Source organism: Rhinopithecus roxellana, chromosome 9 (genome assembly GCF_007565055.1).
Source record: "Rhinopithecus roxellana isolate Shanxi Qingling chromosome 9, ASM756505v1, whole genome shotgun sequence".
NCBI lineage: Eukaryota > Metazoa > Chordata > Mammalia > Primates > Cercopithecidae > Rhinopithecus > Rhinopithecus roxellana.
The window spans coordinates 129,723,646-129,743,586 of record NC_044557.1 but is presented as its reverse complement, the minus strand read 5'-3'; the positions used below and the strand labels follow the sequence as shown (position 1 = coordinate 129,743,586).

The 19,941-nt window shown below is 37.6% G+C and overlaps 1 protein-coding gene across 1 annotated transcript in view; it reads right to left on the bottom strand.

The window, feature by feature from the left end:
- Nucleotides 1–554: 554 nt before the first annotated feature.
- The window catches only part of EYA1 (EYA transcriptional coactivator and phosphatase 1), a 159,072-nt gene continuing 139,685 nt past the window's right edge, over nt 555–19,941 (bottom strand). Inside the window, exons 13-17 of the mRNA XM_010360872.2 lie at nt 19,749–19,909; nt 18,673–18,787; nt 18,446–18,567; nt 14,225–14,325; nt 555–2,538 (exon numbers count right to left, since the gene is read on the bottom strand). Of these exons, the coding sequence (XP_010359174.1) occupies nt 2,458–2,538; nt 14,225–14,325; nt 18,446–18,567; nt 18,673–18,787; nt 19,749–19,909 (580 nt within the window). The 3' untranslated portion in view covers nt 555–2,457. The remainder of the gene's footprint in view (nt 2,539–14,224; nt 14,326–18,445; nt 18,568–18,672; nt 18,788–19,748; nt 19,910–19,941) is intronic.

Here is a 19,941-nt window from a genome sequence, read left to right as displayed (position 1 = left end):
CTTGACCTGGTGTGTGTGTATGAAAAATACACATCCGGGGCCTGACAAATGGTTGAGGCAGTGCATGTTTGATTTTCATGTGTTTTCATGTATGAATGTGTGCTTCTAAGATTAAACTCTCAGGAGGAAGCCAGTTGTGCTGTTTTATAGGTGCCGGTGATCAATCTGGCCAAATCATAGAGATATCTGTTGTGGGCATTCTTTATTGATGAAACTGCTGTATCGTGTTGTCCCTTGGGTATGTCAGTGGCTAAATCTGCTCTGCAATCCAAGATACTTAATGCTGAATTATGTTCTGCAGCAGGTAAATTTGAGGAGTAAGGGTCTAGTTCATGTAATTTTTGAAGTGAAAAACTTTTCCATTCATCAGTACTTACAGTGATCAAAGAAACAGCTGTTACCCTGCAAGTTTGGTTCCCTAAAGGGCTGATAAAGCTATCACTGCAGTTACTTCATACAACTTCCTTTTGTTAGACTTTGGGTGTCCTAATGCAACCAAGATCCTGCTATTTCATATAACCAAGAGAAAAGGATGATCCCGACAGTCAGGGAGCTTACAGTACATCACAAATCAATTTTATTAACTTAAACACAAAATTAATGAAGAAAAATTCTGTACACAACGGTGGACACAGCACACCTTTATACAGTAAGGCCAAGATAAACTAAACTTTGTCTTTTCAGTCTGCAGAGTACAAAAACATAAAATGAAAAGGTTAAAAAATTGTCAACTGTTTGCTTCAAGCAAAAAGGAAGAAAAAACTAATTCAATTGTGAATTTAAACAATTTGGATAATTCACAAATGACTAATTCTAGCAGCAACACACAACTTCAGTAAAGAATGAAGTAGCTCTTCGGCTACTTTGGGTCAAAGCTGGTGTTTTTTTCCCCTAATATATGATTAGAGAAGACTCATCCTAAGGGTAATTTCATGACAATAGATTGTGTTTGATTAGAGAAAATATTGCCCAGCTAAACGGACCACTTTTGGAGAAACTCTTATGGTGTGACAAAGGTGATAATTTTAATTCCTAAGATTGATGCCTGTCATGTAGTACATAATGCAGGTGGAGAGGAACATTTTTTCCACGGTGATGACAATGGCAATGAACTTTCCTCAGGGTGGGAAGAAGAAAGAAAATATGCACATAGGGAATAATGCAAAGCTTGCTGATTTCCGGATTAGCATCGTGTGTCTTCCTTTATCGAAAGAAAATGCAGACACGATAATAATTCTGAGCACATGAAAACTTTGTTAGTCTCCAATTCATGAACGATTTTATTAATAAAATATATCTACTATCATCTATATTCTTTGTGGGAAGAAGCATTTGAATAATTACTTTTTCCAAGTAGTTACATATAATACATTAGTGTGGAAATGAAAAAGTGAGGTGGTAGGAGAACTCATTTTTTTTCAAATTGTTTAAGAAACTGCTGTGTTATTTCATCAAGGCCCTCAGAAGAACGGATGCAGGAAAAAATTTTAGAAAACAAAATCCTTACTGACACTTGACATCCATGCTTTTGGTCTTGACAACATTATCTAAAAAAAATCCATTATCTACATATTTATACCCAATACTTAGATAAGGCATGGCACCTGAGTTTGTGCACATGCTGCCTCATGCTTCACTAGCAAGGCATTGCTACCTTTCAATATCATTTCCCTAAACAATATGTAAAAGAATCATCCATTATTACAAATTTACACCAAAAATTCTTTCTGTACATGATTGTCTCAGTGATGTACATATTATACGTTTAAATTAGACATAAAACTACTATGCGATGTGCTAAAATTCAAAGTACTGTACTTGCCATGTTGCGAGGCAGAGGCCTTTAATCACTTATTTCTAATGCTACTGTCTCTTCAATTATTTGATGTTAAAAATGTCTGGTGGGTGAATTGTAGGGTATGTGAATTATACCTCAATAAAGCTGTTTTTTTTTTTTTTTTAAAAAAGTCTGTTCATAAATAAGTAGAGATGTACAGATTACCCTGGGTATGAGACACCAAAAAGTAAACCTTCTTTACAAGAAAATTCTTCCACTGGTATTCAGGAAACACATTTCAGTCTCTGTTGTGCAATTAGGTTTGCTGTATTGGAGAAGCTGTTTATATCACATTGAAAATGCTAACAACTGAAGCGTTTGCAGGTCCTTTCTTCACAGGTTTGAACCGTGTAGTTAATGTGGCAGACACATTACGCTGTGCTAGAACATTCTCATGGCTTATTTTCATTGGATTCACAGTACTAGAGTCAACAGCTGTTCTGAAGAAATAGACGTGGTCCTCCATTCACCACAAGGGCAGAGGTCAAGACTGACAGCAGCTGCGCATCAGCAGGTGGAAATTGCTAAGTTCTGGAGGCCGGCGCTGATGTGAGACTGGGGCCTGCTGGATCTGTCCCTGGTCACAGAGCAGCTGTGTGGTGTCAAAGTGCCGAGCGCTGTTACAGGTACTCCAGTTCCAAGGCGTGGTGCAGGGCCATGAGGTCTGAGTGGCTGGAGATCCTCCAGAAGGGCATCGCGTGCTGCAGCAGAGGCACACATACACGTGAGGACAGAGCACCCAGCACCAGCCCTGCCAGTGTTTTTGGAAATCCACGGCCATGCTCACCCCCATTTTCAGTATCATGGAAAATGCCAGCTAACATCTTAACATCACATCTGTTTAAAACAAAAATTCAAACTTAATCCTCCCCTAAGAATACTAGACTGAGTTTTAAATTGTAATCTAGAGTCTGTTTCTTTGAAGGGGATGGATATTTCCTAACTGGATCTACACTGTGACTTGAATGCCAATTCCAAGCTTTAAATAAAAGAATGTTGCCAAATATGGCAGCTTTTCATGTATCCAGTGGGTTTTTCAGGCTGAAAGTTTAAAAAGCTTGTACTTTATGAGTACAAGCTTCAAGCAGTTTTCCTTAGTTAGTAGTAGTTTACATTTTTTCTAACTTAATTATGGCTCACATACGAAGCAACTTTTCCATTTATTTCCATCAGTTATTCTTCATATTGACCTTAAAATGGCTTTACCATACGGAAAACATTTTAAATGAACATCTAAAGTTGTTTTTTTTTTTGTTTTGTTTTAGGTTTTTGTAGTTGTTGTTTAAACCTCAATCTAAAAACTCTAGTTTAAATAGTGGGAATGTTTGTGATGCACGTGAATAAACCAAGGACAAGGAAAAGGAGAAGAAATCAGAAGTTATGTCATCCATGAAGGGTGAAAATGTGAGGAACTTTTATGTCTCCAAAGCACTATAGTAAGTACTAACGCATCAGCAAAACCTTTTTAAGGGAAAGATAATCATCACCTCCAGAGGACAAAATTCTGTTTACCTTATAAAATAGGATTCTTAAGCAAAAGAAAATAATGTGGAGTCTGGAGTATAACTTACAATTATAGTTCTGAGAAATTTGGAAAAATTTCAGACTAATAGGAGAATTTGGCAGAGAAGCAAACAGAAATGAGGTTTTTTTTTAAATTTTTTTTTTAATGTGTAGGTAACAGTGAAAGCCACTGACTATTTTGATATATAGATCACATAGCTGCTACATACTGGGATACAAACTATTACTTATTAACAATGTATTTGCCTCAGATTATCTGTTGAAATCACATACCACATTCCAATATGTAGACCTTTCTGGACTCAAGATTATTTTGGTGTATCTGTATATGTATTTGTTATTGAGTGATAACAGAATAGCCCAGAAATGAGTACTAAATATTTCTTTGTAGATTTCTAGAAGGATGCTCTACTTGGCAACTTCACACTGTAAGACCTAGCTTTGTGCATTCATTCATACAGAGCACACTGTGCCAGGTGTAGAAGATACAGAGATGCATGTGTCGCTCCCTCCCCTATTTTGAGTAGCAAAAATGCACAACAATCATCAGCATTCATTTATGTCTTGTAGGAGGTGGGCAATTACCTTTGCCTAATGAACTGGGAAAATATCTGAAAGGAGGTGATAGTTGAGCTAGGTATGAAGGATTAACATTCAAAAAAACACTCTGATGGTTATGTGCATTGGGGGACAGAAAATAATGAAGAAATACATTGTTGGCATACTAGATGGGTATGAGAGAAAGACTTGGCTGGTGACGAGTGGCTGCAGGAGCCAACTGATGCAGGCCCTAGTAAGCCCTGCTAAGGAGTTTATTTGTAATAAACTCCTAATTGATAAATCTCAATAGTTATGATTTATTGGATATTGTGTTAGGCACTATGCTACACACCTCAGACAGACAGAGGTACTATTATTACTATTGTACTAGTTAAAAAAAGAAAAAAAAACCAACTTGAGGCTTAGTGATGGAACAGAGAGGTTTAAATAAATAGCTGGTAAGGAGTGATCCATACCAGGTGTGATTCTGAAGCTCATATGCTATAATGCCTCCTACCTGTTCTCTGTGGGCTTTCTATTTAGCTGTGTAAATTATCAGCACCATAGCACAGGTTCAATCTCTCTCTCCCTCTCTCTCTCCCCCTCCCCATCCCCATCCATTCTCTGTGGGGTAAGAGACCCTGGAAAAGAGTGATTATGATTCATAGACCTGGGTTAGAAAAACGTTTGATCAGTTATAGCTTTCCTCTTCATTAGAACAGAAACTCATGTTGTAAAATATAGAACCCTATAAAGAAAAACAAATCATTTCTTATCCTATTACACAAAGCTCACCACTATAAACATTTCTTTATATGTTCATATATATACATACTCAAACATACTTGAATTTATGTGTTTATTAAGTATGTACCATTGAGCATCCTACTCATTTTACTACTTAATCTCAAATTCATTTTAGACACATTTTAAAAGAAAACTATTTTAAAAGTTTTCAGGTATTCACCTGTGCAGTGTTGCTATTTAAACACTTACTTGGTATCTATTTTTATATCCTCTTTATTTCTAATCCTTTTTCTTACTAGATTTGCCAATCATTATTGCCCTTCCTGAAAGTTTCTTGTCAACAGATAAAGGGGTTATATAGTATTTCTATTGATCTTAAGTACTATTATCTCAGGATGTAACAAAGGATGCTGAAAGCTCTTCAGATAATCATCTAGAAACTTTTAGGACAACCATCTTCATGAAAACATATAAAAATACTTGTGCGAAGTGCAATCCCTTTTTTCAGAGCAGGTTCAGTCAAATTATTTTGCATGTCAATTGTCTGAGGTTCCGTATGTTCCCCACAGACAAGTTACAACCATTAACAATGCAAATCTAAAAACTATCGGTGCAATCAGAATCCTGCACTGAAGAATGCCATGACTCTCGGAGAAATCGAAAAGGGAACTGAAAAAAAATCCAGCTAATTCTTTGGTACATAAAGTATAAAGTGGGCATTTAATTTCATAGTAAACAAAGGACTGGTTCAATGGCTGTGTGTCTCATCTGTACATGTGTGTGGGTTGACGCCAGCTAGAGAACGCTTATGTTTTTCTTTTAAAACATACTCAACACTATCTGGAAAGGTGAGATAATCCACAAACAACCCTAAGTTGGCTTGTTTACTGGCACTAAAATACGAACAGCTTTAGTCTTCCTGTAGAGAGTATTAGTAAGAACCACCTGGTCAAGCAGCACCCTGAAATGAGGTCAAAGGATGAAACTTCCTTACAGACAACTCATCACAACGCAGTGGGGATGGGTCATTCATTTGGGCAGAAGTGCCAAAGGTTCTACAATGAAAACTTTGCAAATCTTAGGCGTACATGAAAGAAAACTGGTAGACTCTGGGGACACTCCACCCACAAGGATAGCAACTCTATCCTCTGCACTCTTACATGGCATGGAGGGTAGTGACGTCGGCTGTAGTTAGCAGTTTCATTCTCAAAAAAATAGTGGACTTCCTTAAGACATGCACATTTTATATTAAGTGAATGACTATAAGAAGACTGAGTCTAGAGGAGAGGAGGTGTCAAACTCCTGTTAACAATCAGAACTAATATTGCACAATGGTAATATTTTCCCTAAGTACGTACCAATGTGAAGATTTTATGCATTTATAACAAGCTTCTCAGGACAACTGGATACAAAGTAAACTTTTTTTTCTTTTGCATCAATGTTTAGCCACTAGAAAAAACATTTCTTCTGTGAAATCAGAGAGAAATGGTGGCAAAAGAGGAAAAGAAAAACACATGCTAGAATGAGGAGACCCCGGTTATATTCTCAACTTCGACATTATCTCTGTGACCATCAATTATGGCACAGTCTGCCTGAACCCCTAGTTTCTTTATAACAGGAGGGTTTAGGGAAAATGACTCAGGGTTGCTTCTAGGTCAAAGAAAGTCTGTGACTTTATTATCAAAACAAAGTCTGTTACATGCATAGCAACGTAGCTACAGTAGATAGGTCATACACACAAGACATATATCCCCAATGCCAAGAGCTGACCAGCAGGCAAGATACATCTGATGAAACAATGTTATTACAATATAAGGCAATGAGGGATTAAGAATTAAAAAGATAAATTCAGAGAGAAGAGAGCTCAGTTGTGACCTGGGCTAAGGTAAAGATAAGCTGAGCTTGAGCTGAATTTGAAGAATGGGCAAAGCTGGAGAGGTGGAGGGGAAGTGGATAGGGTTCCCAGTTAGGAGGAGTAACTGGCCTATGGAGAATGGGGCTGGACTGGTGTGTAAAATCATAGAGATGTTAAGGAGGTTTGTCAAGGTAGCAGCACTTGGAATATCTAACTAAGGAGTTTAGACTTTTATCTTATAAATGGAAGGGGCGAGAGGCTAACACTTCCTCAGTGCCAAGAGACACAAAAAGGTGGGGGTATTTTAAGCAATTTAGGGCAATTTGGGGAAGGATGGACTAAAGATGTTTCTGGCTGGTAGCAGAGAAACTAGGTAGAATTACAGTGGAAATGGAATGGGTGTAATAGATGCAAGACATATTGTGAAGAGAGAGTTCATGTGACTCGGTGGTGGGTGGGAATTAAAGAACCTCAAATCATGTCTGAGTGTGCCAACTGGTTTGGGATAGCTGAATTCATTTGCTTGTATTCAGACATTCAGATGGGACAGAACATGGGATACTTACACAGAGATATTCTCTCACCTAGGTTGCTGAAGCCCTGGGACTAAAAACAGAGCTACCCACAAATCTTAACAGAAATGACAGCTGGAACTGCAATATGCATATGATTCGTTTATCAAGATTAGGCATATATTGAGAGAAGTAGGTATCAAGGCCTAAAATTAGCACATGCTTTTGTGTCTCCAGAACCAAAATTGTGCCTGATGGGAAAACAATGACACATCCTTCCTGTTCTTCTTGCCTACTGCAGCAACTTCAAAAATCTCCTTCCTCCATCCTTCCTCATCTGATATTTAGCATTTATACCTTTAGACTACATATAACATCAACCATATAAAAAGCTGGGTATGTGGATACACATATGTAAACAGAATTTTCCTGAATTATTAAAAATGTGTTAATTACAATGTTTCAAAGTTTTTAAAGCATATACCCTCTGACTTAAGTATTACAGTTTTAGGAATTTATCCTACAGATGCACTTGCACATGCATGAACTGTAGAACTGTTTGCAATAGTAAATACTGGAAACCACCTAAATGCTCACCCCAGGGGACTGGTTAAATAGCACATCCACATAATGGAATACCGATGCAGTCACTTAAAAGCATTAGAGATGCAAAGCTTCATGTACTGATATAGAATAACTGCCAGGATGGATTAAGTGAAAAAGCAGGTATGAAAAAAAGTATATACTTCTTATTTCTGTAAAAAAATACTTATTTATGCTTTCATATGCACATATCATATTTAGAAAGTTTTGTAGATGGAGGTACAAATACTTTTCAAATTGTAAATAAAGATATCAAGGGAGAACTTATTATGAAACTTATTGTGCAACTATTGCTCTTTTATTTAGGTATCTGCTTCCCCTCTAGACATAAGTATGCTCTTCAAGGATGAAGAAGAAATCCAATTCAAAGCCTGGCATATAGTAAGTGATTAACTATAAATGAATTTATGACTTTACAAAAATAACATTCACTGTACTTGGTGTTTATAACCTTGATGACCCACTTAAACTAAAAACAAAAAATTGCTTTACAAATGTTATTTTATAAAAGTGGCTTGTATTTTTCTCCTAAATAAGCTTGAAATTGGGTTCTATTAATCAGGTTCTCAGCTTCATCTTGGATTTCAGCAAGTTTTAGAATGCACATATAAAATGAACATATTTAATGAAGCCTTTGTCACTGTGCAGAATAATGGATGCTTGCCATTTTTTTTCTCCCTTCACCATTAACAAGATATTTGTTTTAAATAGTTCTCTGAAAATAGTTATTTATTACCAAGGCCACTTTTACTAATCTAGAAGTGAAAACTAGATGTCAATGTACAGGAGACTATTTCCTACATTGTTTTAAAACAATCATACCTAGGTCTAATCATTTTCTCTCAAGCCATGTTGCATTAGGGAAACAAATAATTTATAGTAAAAAAGAACAGCTGGTAGATTTTGACAACGAAAGGCATACGTCAAAGGAAGACTTCTGTAGGTAGAGACTTCCCACAATCTTTCTAAGAACAAAGAGGCACTCACACAAATTCTTGCAAGAGATCCTTTTAAAATGAGGTTGTTCTTTTACGAAACAAAGGTATTTCTAACTTCTTCTCTTTGAAGGAGGTACTTTTTATGATACAAATTATAGAGTTAGATTAAATTACTGATGAAAGCCCTTGGACTACATTGGCAAAGAGAATAAGGATGACAGAATAGATTTCAACTGACCATTAACGAAATAGGCAACTGGCAGATTTACTTACTGGGTTTTGTTTCTGTGCTTTAAACAAAGTAACAATCTCTAGCAAAAGAACATTATTCAAGGAGATGACAGATCTCTACAGGGAAAAGAAGAGCATGTTGTATTAGATTTTGAAGGACACAGGAAACTAAGACAGACAAGCTAAATAGTTAAAATCAATTTTGAAGCAATGTGAAATGTTTTGATTTGGCAAAACATTTTAGTGCTCAAATGTGCAGAACTTCATTGGTTTGCTATTAACTTTATTTAATAAACTAAATTGCTTAGGAGCTAAAGCACATATCAGAATTACATGTTTTAAAAATTTCAATCATGAATGTAAAATTAGGGGAAAGAAGACACTTATATAGTTATATCGAACTCCCAAAAAGAAAGAAGAATTGCATTTTACTCTAATAACTTTTTTGAAAACCCATGTAAATTCTTTTTTTGTAAGTCAAGTCATATTTACGGTATATAAATGTAGTATTTTATAGTCTGAAGAAACTTTTGTTTTTAAACAGGGTATCAATCTGTCGCCCAGGCTGGAGTGCAGTGGTGCCATCACAGCTCACTGTAGCTTTGACATCCGAGGCTCAGGTGATCCTCACACCTCAGCCTCTCGGGTAGCTGGGGCTACAGGCAGCACCACTATGCTGGGCTAATTTTTGTGCTTTCTGTAGAGACGGGTTTCACCATGTTGCCCAGGCTGGTCTCGAACTCCTGGGCTCAAGCGAGCCACCTGTCTCAGCCTCCCAAAGTGCTGGGATTACAAGTGTGAGCCACCACTCTCAGACTGCAGAAACTTTTCGTGAAATCTCACAGTCAGAGGAAATAACTGAGTTCAAATCCTAATTTAGCTACTTTCTAGCTGTGTGATTTTGGCTGAATTATTCACTCTTACAGTGCCTCAGTTTTCTCATCTGTAAAATAGGTCTAAGGATTCCTTCATAGGATTATGAGGATTTAATGAGAAAAATGAGAAAAATTTAATGAGAAAAAAAGGCCTAAAAGAGGGACTGGGATATAATAAAGGCTTTATAATGGGTAGCATTTTTTTTCTTTGGGACGGGATCTCATTCTGTCATCCCAGCTGGAGTGCAGTGGTATGAGTTCGGTTAACTGTAATCTTGACCTCCCGGGCTCGAGTGATTCTCCCACCTCAGCCTCCTGAGTAGCTGGGACTATAGGCACCCACCACCACGCTCGGGTAATTTTTATATCTTTTATAAAGACAGGGTTTTGCCACGTTGCCCCAGCTGGTCTCAAACTCCTGAGCTGAAGTGATCCACTCACCCTGGCCTCGCAAAGTGCTGGGATTACAGGTGTGAGCCTGGCCTGGTAGCAATTTTTGTTACTTACTACTATTATTAATCCTACAGCATAGAAAGCCATCTCTTAGTTTCTTTAGCTTGAGTTTTTGTATGTAGTTTTAAAAATGAGATATTGTTGAACTGTAGAGAGCTTCTCCTCTTAAATCATTTCCTATAGGTTAAATATTAAGTATTCTCTCCTTCTGTGTAGCACTCCACTTTAAAGATACTCATCATCTTTTGTGAATGATTAGATCCTTGTCTCTTAACTCATATACAAGGATGACTATTTATATACTAGTTAACCTGTCTCCTTCAATAAAGTTAGAAAATAAGAAAGTAATGTTCAACTTCTCACTCTAAGTTGTAAATTGATGATGTCTGAATCTTTTACAAGATTATCAGAAATGTAGATATTGTGAAAAATTAGTCCATTTTACACATTCACAAGGCAGTTCTCAAGGTACAAAGAATGGGTTACAGCAGATATTTTTGGGCTCTTATCACATACAGTCATCCATGAAATAAAAATGGAAAGCTAGGAGGACTCATTTGGTCAAAACATTCAGAGTATGTTTTCTGCAGGTGGCTGCCTAATTTCTTTTTTGTGTGTTCCCTATATTAAAAAAAAAGACATGTCCAAAGATAAACAGTAGAAACAGTCTTTTTTAAAGCCATTCTATGTTTAATTTTATTCTGTAATTGTTGATTGGTTGTTGAGAAAACACAAATATCAGAGTTTATTATCAGAGTGATCTAGGAAAGAAGGTAAAAAAAAAAAAAAAGAGAAGGATTTTCCAAATAATTGTAATAGAATACTTCTGTACACCTTATAATATATTCTTTGGTATTGTAAATGAATTGTACCAGCATTTGAATTTTAAGTGTTTTATTGGGTTGTTCCTATTGCCATCACCAACATTCAATGTGTATTAAATTAGTATTAAAACTTTATAATATACATGGAAGTAATTGGAAACCCTCTAAAGACTATGAGTCAGTGAGGCAAACATTTAGGAACTGTCTATAGATTTAAAAATTAAATTATAAACCTCAGTCTGTTTCCAGTAAAATTAAAAATTAATTAAAACTGACCAGGCACAGTGGCTCATGCCTGTAATGCTAGCACTTTGGGAGGAAGAGGCAGGGATCATTTAAGGTCGGGAGTTTGAGACCAGCCTGTCCAACTGGTGAAACCCTGTCTCTACTAAAAATACAAAAATTAGCCAGGAATCATGGCACATGCCTGTAATCCCAGCTACTCAGGAGACTGAGGCAGGAGAATCACTTGAACCTAGGAGGTGGAGGTTGCAGTGAGCCGAGATCGCGCCACTGCATTCCAGCCTGGGTGACAGAGGGTGACTCTCAAAAAAAAAAAAAAAAACAAAAAAAACAAAAGCAACCAAAAACGAACCTCAGCCTATTTCCAGTATAAAAATTAACTGAAATCTTTTTTAAATGTTTCGTTACATCAGAAATACATAAAATTTTCATGTCCGCTCTACCAACAAAATGTATTGAGCACCCGTTTGTTAAAGCTGCCAGGATTAGAATCTACCAGGAAGTGTCAGCATTGGCCTAATGTAATGAGTTAATGGGTGCAGCAAACCAAACATGGCACATATATACCTGTGTATCAAACCTGTACATTGTGCACATGTACCCAAGAACTTAAAGTATAATAAAAAAAAAAAAGAAAAATAATCTTAACTGCTCTTCAAAGACAGCAAATACTCTAGTCCTATTAATACTTTCAATTCTAACACCAAACCAAGAATTCCTTTGTTTTTGCCATGTTGTGTTCACTGACGTCAAACTTCTAAGAATTGTAAGTATCAGAAAGGTTTAGGAAGGGACTCACCCACAGAAACCTTGATAAGATCCAAAGGATTTCACTTGTGTTCCTTGCATTTTAAGTAATCAATTTCATAGGCATCCCTCTCTGCCTACCACAAGCAAGAAGGCCACATTTTGGCAATTTTTGATATTAAACTTTCTGGTGGATACCAGAGGGAGAAGGACCAAGCCTAGAGATGGATTCACAACTTGGCCTAGGGCCATACTGGTCAGAGGTGCAAACCTGTTCCATCCCTGCCCTGCTGGCCACTAGGAGGGTCCTGAATAGGAATGGCTTGGGAATTCCAGAGGCTTTCCTAGAAAGATTTGAATCTGGATCTTGGAAAACATTCTCTTTAACTCTCCAGGATTGTGTTTTGGGGATTCTGACTTAGTCTGGGAAAGGTTTTATTTTATAAAGACAGCCCAGAGGGGTAACAGAGGCACCCAATGATGCTAGTGTTGGTCATCGGTGAAGTGGGAAGATTAGAACTATGGCTTAAATGGCAAATGCTGCTTCACACTGAGCATGAGAAGACCTGAAGTCATGTGTGGATTTCCACCAGCACCAACCAGATTCACACAAGTTTGTGACTGAGATACATTCTTTATCTATGGGTATTTATGAAATTATCTAGTTATAAAATTAGGGTCAGTGATTATGCATTTGGTGGAACTCAGAGGCACTGAAGGTAAATTAGGCCATCTTCAGAGCCTGTAGGAAGGCTGGCCATGTATCATACTTAGGCTCAGTGCTGCATCTGTACTCTGGTGACCTTATATGCTATTTCTGGTATATGCTGAAATATTCCAGAAAGGCTGAAATACTATATCATTTATGGAAATATACATGGATTCCTATGAGTGAGTGTGTAAGGAAGGGAATGGAAAATTATGCTGTTGGTTAATCCCATAAAATATTTAATTGTTCTTCAATTCAAGAAACATTTACAGAGTACAACCATGACAAGATTTAGGGAGTTACAAAAAAATTCGAAGACTGTCTCAACAAACCAAGCAAAATAAGATCCCTGAATCTGCAAAGCTCACATTTTTTTTTGCTGAAACAGACACATAAAAGAATAACAATAGCTACCATTTGTTGTATACTTTATACATATCTATATTAATGGAGTTATGTATCTTAACTAAATCTAATCCTCAAAATAGCCCAATGAGCTAAGTGCTATTACTATCCCATTTATAGGCAAGAAAAGGGATAAGAACTTGTTCAACAAGTCACAGGAAGGGTAAATGGCAGGGTCATAATTCAAACTCATGCTGTCTGGCGAAAGAATCCAAGCTATCTACCACTGTTGCTCCTTCAGTTAAAATATAAGGGAGCATGACTATAATTGATCTCTTAAAAACAGAATAGAAAAGGTAGTACATGAATTGAATTTTGCAAATGAATAAGACAATGACAGAAGGGCATTAGGGAAAAGATTCCAAGGAGAGACAACAGGAAGGAAAAGCTGTGGGGCATGGTCGAGGAAAGCTGAATGGACTGACATGACTACAGTGTAAGGTACGGGAGGGAGACAGATCAGAAAGGCAGGCTGTAACCAGACTGTGGAGATCCTCAGTGTCAGGCTAAGGAAGGTGGCCCTTGGCTTTTAAAAATGTAATGAGAGGCACAACAAGAAATCTTTTGCTCAGAGAAATGGTAGAATTTCACCTGCAGAGATTCAGAAGAATGTAATGAAGTGCAATGGGCAAAGTGGGAGTCAAGAGATTTGTACTTGGGTCCACTCCCTTCCCCCTGCCCGGAGAGACAGGTAGGACCTCATGATATAAAGAAGACATCGAGTCCTCTGGGGCAGCAGATAGTTTTATTTTCCAACCCAGCTTTGACCAACTGGTAGAGGCTTTCTGAAGGATGTTTGCAAGGTTCTTAGGCTGCGTCCAGGCTCAGGTAACAAGGTTTGAACCACCTGGCATGTCTGCCATGGGTACAGAGAAGGTCCTGCTGGCACGTGTGTTATCTCTGCTCTGGATGACAGCTACACCATTAACAACACTTCAGTTCTGCTCCCAAAGTCTACCTTCTGTGAACACCACTTGTGGCTCTTGAGTTTGTGCACACTACTATTCAGAAAGATCACTCCATATTTATTGAATTCTACTTTACCCTGTTCAGTGCTTAGAGTACTGCACATATCCATCGTATGTTTCACAGAAATGGAACCTGTTTAAATAATCCAGTTATGAGAATCCTGAGGACTGAAAAAACAGATGAGACAAGATGCCCCATCTAGGAATGCTCACCTTTTTTGCTCCTTGTTCTTCTTCTACACCATCTCCTATAACAACATACACCACTTTTCTTCCAAACCTTTGAATTATCCTCTCGAAACAGCTTTCTTTTCCTAGTGAACAAAAATAAGTCACAGAAAATGTGAAGTTTGGGTAACCTAATGTGATAGTGCTTGAAGTTTCTGTATAAAATGCTTTCTTCATGCTCTGATTCGACTGTCCCACTTGTGCCTCTAGGAGGAGTGCTTTTTATGCCACCTTGGTTGCATGTGCCACAGCACAATGAATTACAAAGTAAATTAATTAACAGTGTGGCGTCCTGTCCTTTGAAAACTGATAGTTAAATACTCCCTTCCCAAGGACTCCTTTATTAAAAAATGGGATCTAGTCAATCACAGCATTGCAATTGGGGTGGTGGGGGAAAGTACTGCTTTGCAGTGGGACTTCTTTTTCCCCCATATATAAGCTGAACTCCAGCATCGGCAATTCTGGCAACATATTTTAACTTGATTAAAAAAAACTATTTTCTATATCAAACTCGGAAAATATCTGATCCAAAGACTAGTGAGAATGATAAAAAGTAACTGGACTTGTTTTTGTTCTAGCAGGAAAACACAAACATTGGAATTAGCATATTCCTTCATTTGCAGGTTGAATTAAAGACCCTGAAAGCCTGATGTAGTCTTGTAAAACTCCTTCTGAAATAAATGTCAGATAATTTGGGGTAGTACAGCAAGATGGTACCTGCCTTACTCAGGCATCTAATGTTCAATGAAGCACTTTCCTGGAGGAAAACGGGAATAAAGGTAATAGAATACCCTTATCTGTCTATTATCTTTCCCATGTCATGACTTAGTTTGGGCTCCTGTGGCGGCTACACTGTCAGCACATCCCTGCAGTTAATGCAAGCATTGTTTCTCCTCAGAGAAGAAACTGGTGTTCCAAGTCTTGGACTGCCAATAGGGTCATTTTAATGGACAATGGGACAGTTTATAGTTTTCATATGTGAATGGCTGAGCAAAGCCTGCACCTCTTTCAAATAAGGATCAGATATACACATGAACAAATTGCTTGTTTGCTTAAACAAATGTCTGCTTTATATTTGTATTTTGCACTAAAATCTCTAGTTTGCATCTGACACAATGAAATAGAGCTAGCCTTATTCAAAGGATGCAATTTAAATGCCTCTTTAGTTGTCCACTAAACTGTGAAATATTAAATCACTTTAAGAAACAAATACAAAGCACAGTTTTCACTGCAAAAATATACGACCAAAAACTTCGATGTCATGAAACTTTTTTCCCTCCTTACAGGGAAATGCTTATGTGTTTTTGCAAAGCTTCTCTTTTGGAAAAAGGAAGGTAAATTCAATGTAATTTAAAGCTGAAGTTGTGGTAGACAAAAAAATCCTTGCCTATATGCTATCTCCTATTGGGTTCATTGTCAATTTGGGGTCATGTAGAAATTTTTCACAATAGAGGTTAAGAAAATGAAGCTTAGATTTTAGAAGTTAACTATTAGTTTTATATGAAGTATTCATTTTGATGAGTCAATTTTGTCTGAAAGGTCATCATAGCTCTGCCAACTGAGATACCAGTCATCTCCTCCTATGACTTTAGCATTTTGCCTACAATAAAAATTACTGGGGCCAGGCACAGTAGCTCACACCTGTAATCCCAGCACTTTGGAAGGCCAAGGCAGATCACCTGAGGTCAGGAGTTTCAGACCAGCCTGGCTAACACGGAGAAACCCCGTCTCTACTAAAAATACAAAAATTAGCTGGACGTGGTGGTGTGTGCCTGTAATCCCAGCTACTCGGGGAGGCTGAGGCAGGAGAATCACTTGAACCCAGGAGGCAGAGGTTGCAAAACAGGCTGAGATCGTGCCACTGCACTCCAGCCCAGGTGACAGAATAAGACTCCATGTCAAAAGAAAAAAAATTGCTGGGTTTTCTGCATTCATCCCCACATATATCTTATTTGATGGTGAAATCCTACTTCTATCACCACATATTTTTTATTCTGTATTGAAAAAAAATTAAAGCTTAATATTTTAAACAAAATGCCCATTAAAAAATGCTTACTGGATTGTAATTTCTTATTATATTATCATTTTCAAATTATCTGGGATTAAACTTCAATGCACATGCTATATGTAATACACTATTCCTACTTTCTGAGAAGCTAGGCTACCCGCTTCAGTACTATGGGCTGCTTTGGCATTTGTTCCAACTTTCATGTGCTGGTAAACCTTTTCCACAATCCCTGTTTACAACACAATATAATTCCTCTTAATTGATATAGATGGAAATAGAATTAACATGTGACTTAAACTGTTTGCTATTTTTATGGAACATGAAAGCACATAAAAGTTCTGGTTATAATAGGCTACTAGGAATTTTATTATATTTGATATATTTCTTGCTTTTTGATAGGTATTTTCCAACAATTTGTTCTTGGTCCTTCTTGGGAAGCATCAGTCGTTCTCAAACTCCAGATATGTATTTCTAACTTGAAAGGTTAGCCTGGATGAATTCCATCAGCACCCTGCTGAGTGAGTCTTCCTGCCATTGACTGAAGACCCCATCGGGTCTCTTCCAACTCAACACTGATAAAAATCAAACCTGATTTCCCCATCAGTTAATTGTGCCACTGTTGACCCAGGTGCCTACAAGAAATCTTGTGTCAGCCTTCTTCAAAATAAATGGCCATTCATGTAGCCACTTACTCAACAAATTAATCTCTACATTTATTGAGTACCTACTGTGTGCTGGGTGTTACAGCTACTATGATGAGCAAGAGAGACAAACCCAGTCCTCAAGATTATCACAGTATGATGGGGAAGTCATACTATGAACAAATAATTATAAAAGTAGTGTTTTAGTAATCATTTAGTAAATGCTTTGAAGGAGAAGCACAGGAAGTGTAAAATGCAGGCAAATGGAAGTTAGACCTACAGGGATTCCATTTTTGCCCCTTTTTATTATATGGAGTTGAGCAGCCAAAGACAGCCTTCTTGCCACCTGCTAGAATGTTCATACTCCTTCCCCTGGACTAAAATAACATTCATCTTCTTAGGGTGATATACAAGGTCATTCATGCCTAGACTCAAGTATACCTTTTCAGCTTTGGCTTCTAATGAGCACTGCACACTAGCTACCCAGGGCCACTCACAAGTCCCTCAGCAGGGAACACATTTTAATTTCTCTGTCCATTTGCATTGTTCTCATTAGCCCATCTACCTGTTGAACTCTTACTTGCTCTTCTATACCCAGCTCAAATGTCATTTCTTCCCTTTAGCTTTCACAGACACTTGGCCTCTGCCTCTTCCTGGGTGGGAGTGAATGCTTCCTCAGCCATGTGCACATTTAAGCACTTAGCAGCAGTAGGACCCTGTAGGATACAGCAAGGAGTCTAGACCTTGGAATCAGAGAAACATGAGGCTTGAGCCTTGGGTTTGTGAGCTATTGACTACAACAATTTACTTAAGTCTCTGAGCTTTAGTTTCCTCATTTGAAAAATGGAAAGATTATAAAAATTGTCTTTAAATGTAAAATGCTTAGTACAGTTCAGGGCATCTAGTAGACAACTAAAAAATGCTCCTTTGCATTCTCTTGTATCATATTGGATTGTCATTATGTAACTGTCTGCTTCCCCTGAGAGCAAGAACCATGTCTTTTTTTTATCCCTATGTTGATTCTGCCTTGATTTATATTCTAACTAAATTTCATAAGTCTTTTCCTCCCAAATATATTTCTTTCATGCAAGAAGCTTTTAAATCTCCCCAACAAAAATGGAAACTCAATTGATTATACATATTGAATTAAAAACAAAAATATTTCTAGTAATAAAGAAATCTGTTATTAGAGTTGTTTCATTTCTACTTTGTATAATTTTATCTTGCTGTTTGTTTTAGCTTAGAAAATCAGATATTTTTGTTAATGTTGCCTAAAAGGATACAAATATGATAATAATCCAGAATCGATGCTGTTACTCTACGTAAAATGCCCTTGTCTTAACATTAGCCAGTCAAGTAAAATTTTATGACTTCAGCTACATGTATTATGCTTTATGTTTCTCTCATGTCTAAATCCAGTTTTGCAAATTGGTTAAATTATTCTTGCATTTTTTTTTTGACCTATGTAGCATTCTGGAAAAAAAGTTTCATTTATTGCCTTTCATTACCCTGAAGGAAAAGAGCTGATTGTTAAAAAGAAAAAAAAAAGCAGCTCACCTATTTTAGTTGCACTGTAAATATTTTCTATTGGAAATACAATTCCTAATCCATATAGCAGGACTTTCGCCAGTGCTGGGATGAGCTGAGTAGTTGTTACTAAAATATTCACACAGTTTGTCCTGTGAGAACAAAAAGAACAAAAAGACTGTTGAAAAATAAATCTCCAAAATGAACAAGCATGAGCATTGCCCATTTCCTGGCAAAGGCCCTGCAGAGAGCCTCACCGGGAATGAATGAGCGAGAGTGCTTTCAGGGCCAGTGTCAACCAGGAGTCGGTCAGGGCTTCAATTTCGGCCCTCAACTGCAGCCAGGCTTCCCTCTTAGCTGGACCAAGCAGACCTGAGGATTTAAAAGCACATGATGAACTACTTCCTTACCAACATATTTCTTTGACTTTACAAATAATTAACATTTAAAGAGTGCTGTGAATACTAGCCTCAAGCTTTATAGTATACAAAGTATCTTTCACATAGTATCATTCATTTGACAAGTATTTATTTGGTTTGGTTACAGAAGTCATCTCTTCTTTTTGGGGAACCTACTCTCCCGCACTCCTCTAACTGTAGTTCGGGCAGAAGTGACTCCACCTTCTGGCTCCCAGGGTAGGCGTACAGCATTCGCTTGGCCAGTGGAAGTCAGTCTTGGAACTTTTGCTGAATCTATTAGGAAATAATAGATTCCCTCCCCTCATGGAGGTGCCAAACTACTGGTAGAGTATAAAGCTGGATCTACTGGTGGTCATTTTGCCACCTCCAGGGAGGGACTGACCTAGAAAGGCCTTTATCCAAAGGAAGGCACAGCCTTCCTGGACAGCATCATTTCAGCATCTGCCTATAGCCATGTAGGAAACCAACCTCACCCCTAAACTTTTTATTATTAAGTCACTGTATTCCATTTTCATGCTAAATCCATTATGAACCAAAGCCAAAAGATTCAAACTAATCCAAGTATTTACCCGGTAGAAGGAGATTTATAACCTATCTTGTGATTTGGGCAGAGGTTGCTAATTCTTCGAAGGATGCTAATCCTTCCTTGAAAGGACAGCTGAATGTCAGAGAGGTCAAGAAACTTGCCCTAGGTCATATCACAAAGTAATAGAAACAGGACTAGATTAGAATAGCCAGGGCAGCTGGCTCCTGTCCGATATTTCTGTCACTAAATCACAGCAGAATAATGGCCAGTGAGATGAAACTGCCCTAAAAAAAGCTATTATATTCAAAGTAGTGTGACACAAAAGTATACTTTTGGAATTGTATTTAGACTATCTTAACCCGCGGAGATACTGGTGGTAATCACTTGCCTCCAACATTATTTTTGTAGGTGTTGTAGATCTCTTTTACCCGTCTGTAGCGGAAGGCCAACTTTCTCATCCAGTCCACACCACCCCGTACACCAGTTGCCAAACATAAATTAGCACTGGTTGCTGCAGCAGGAAAGCCATCTGTTCCAAAGTTATATGTGCTATTTAGATGCAAGAAAAGCCCAAAGTTAAC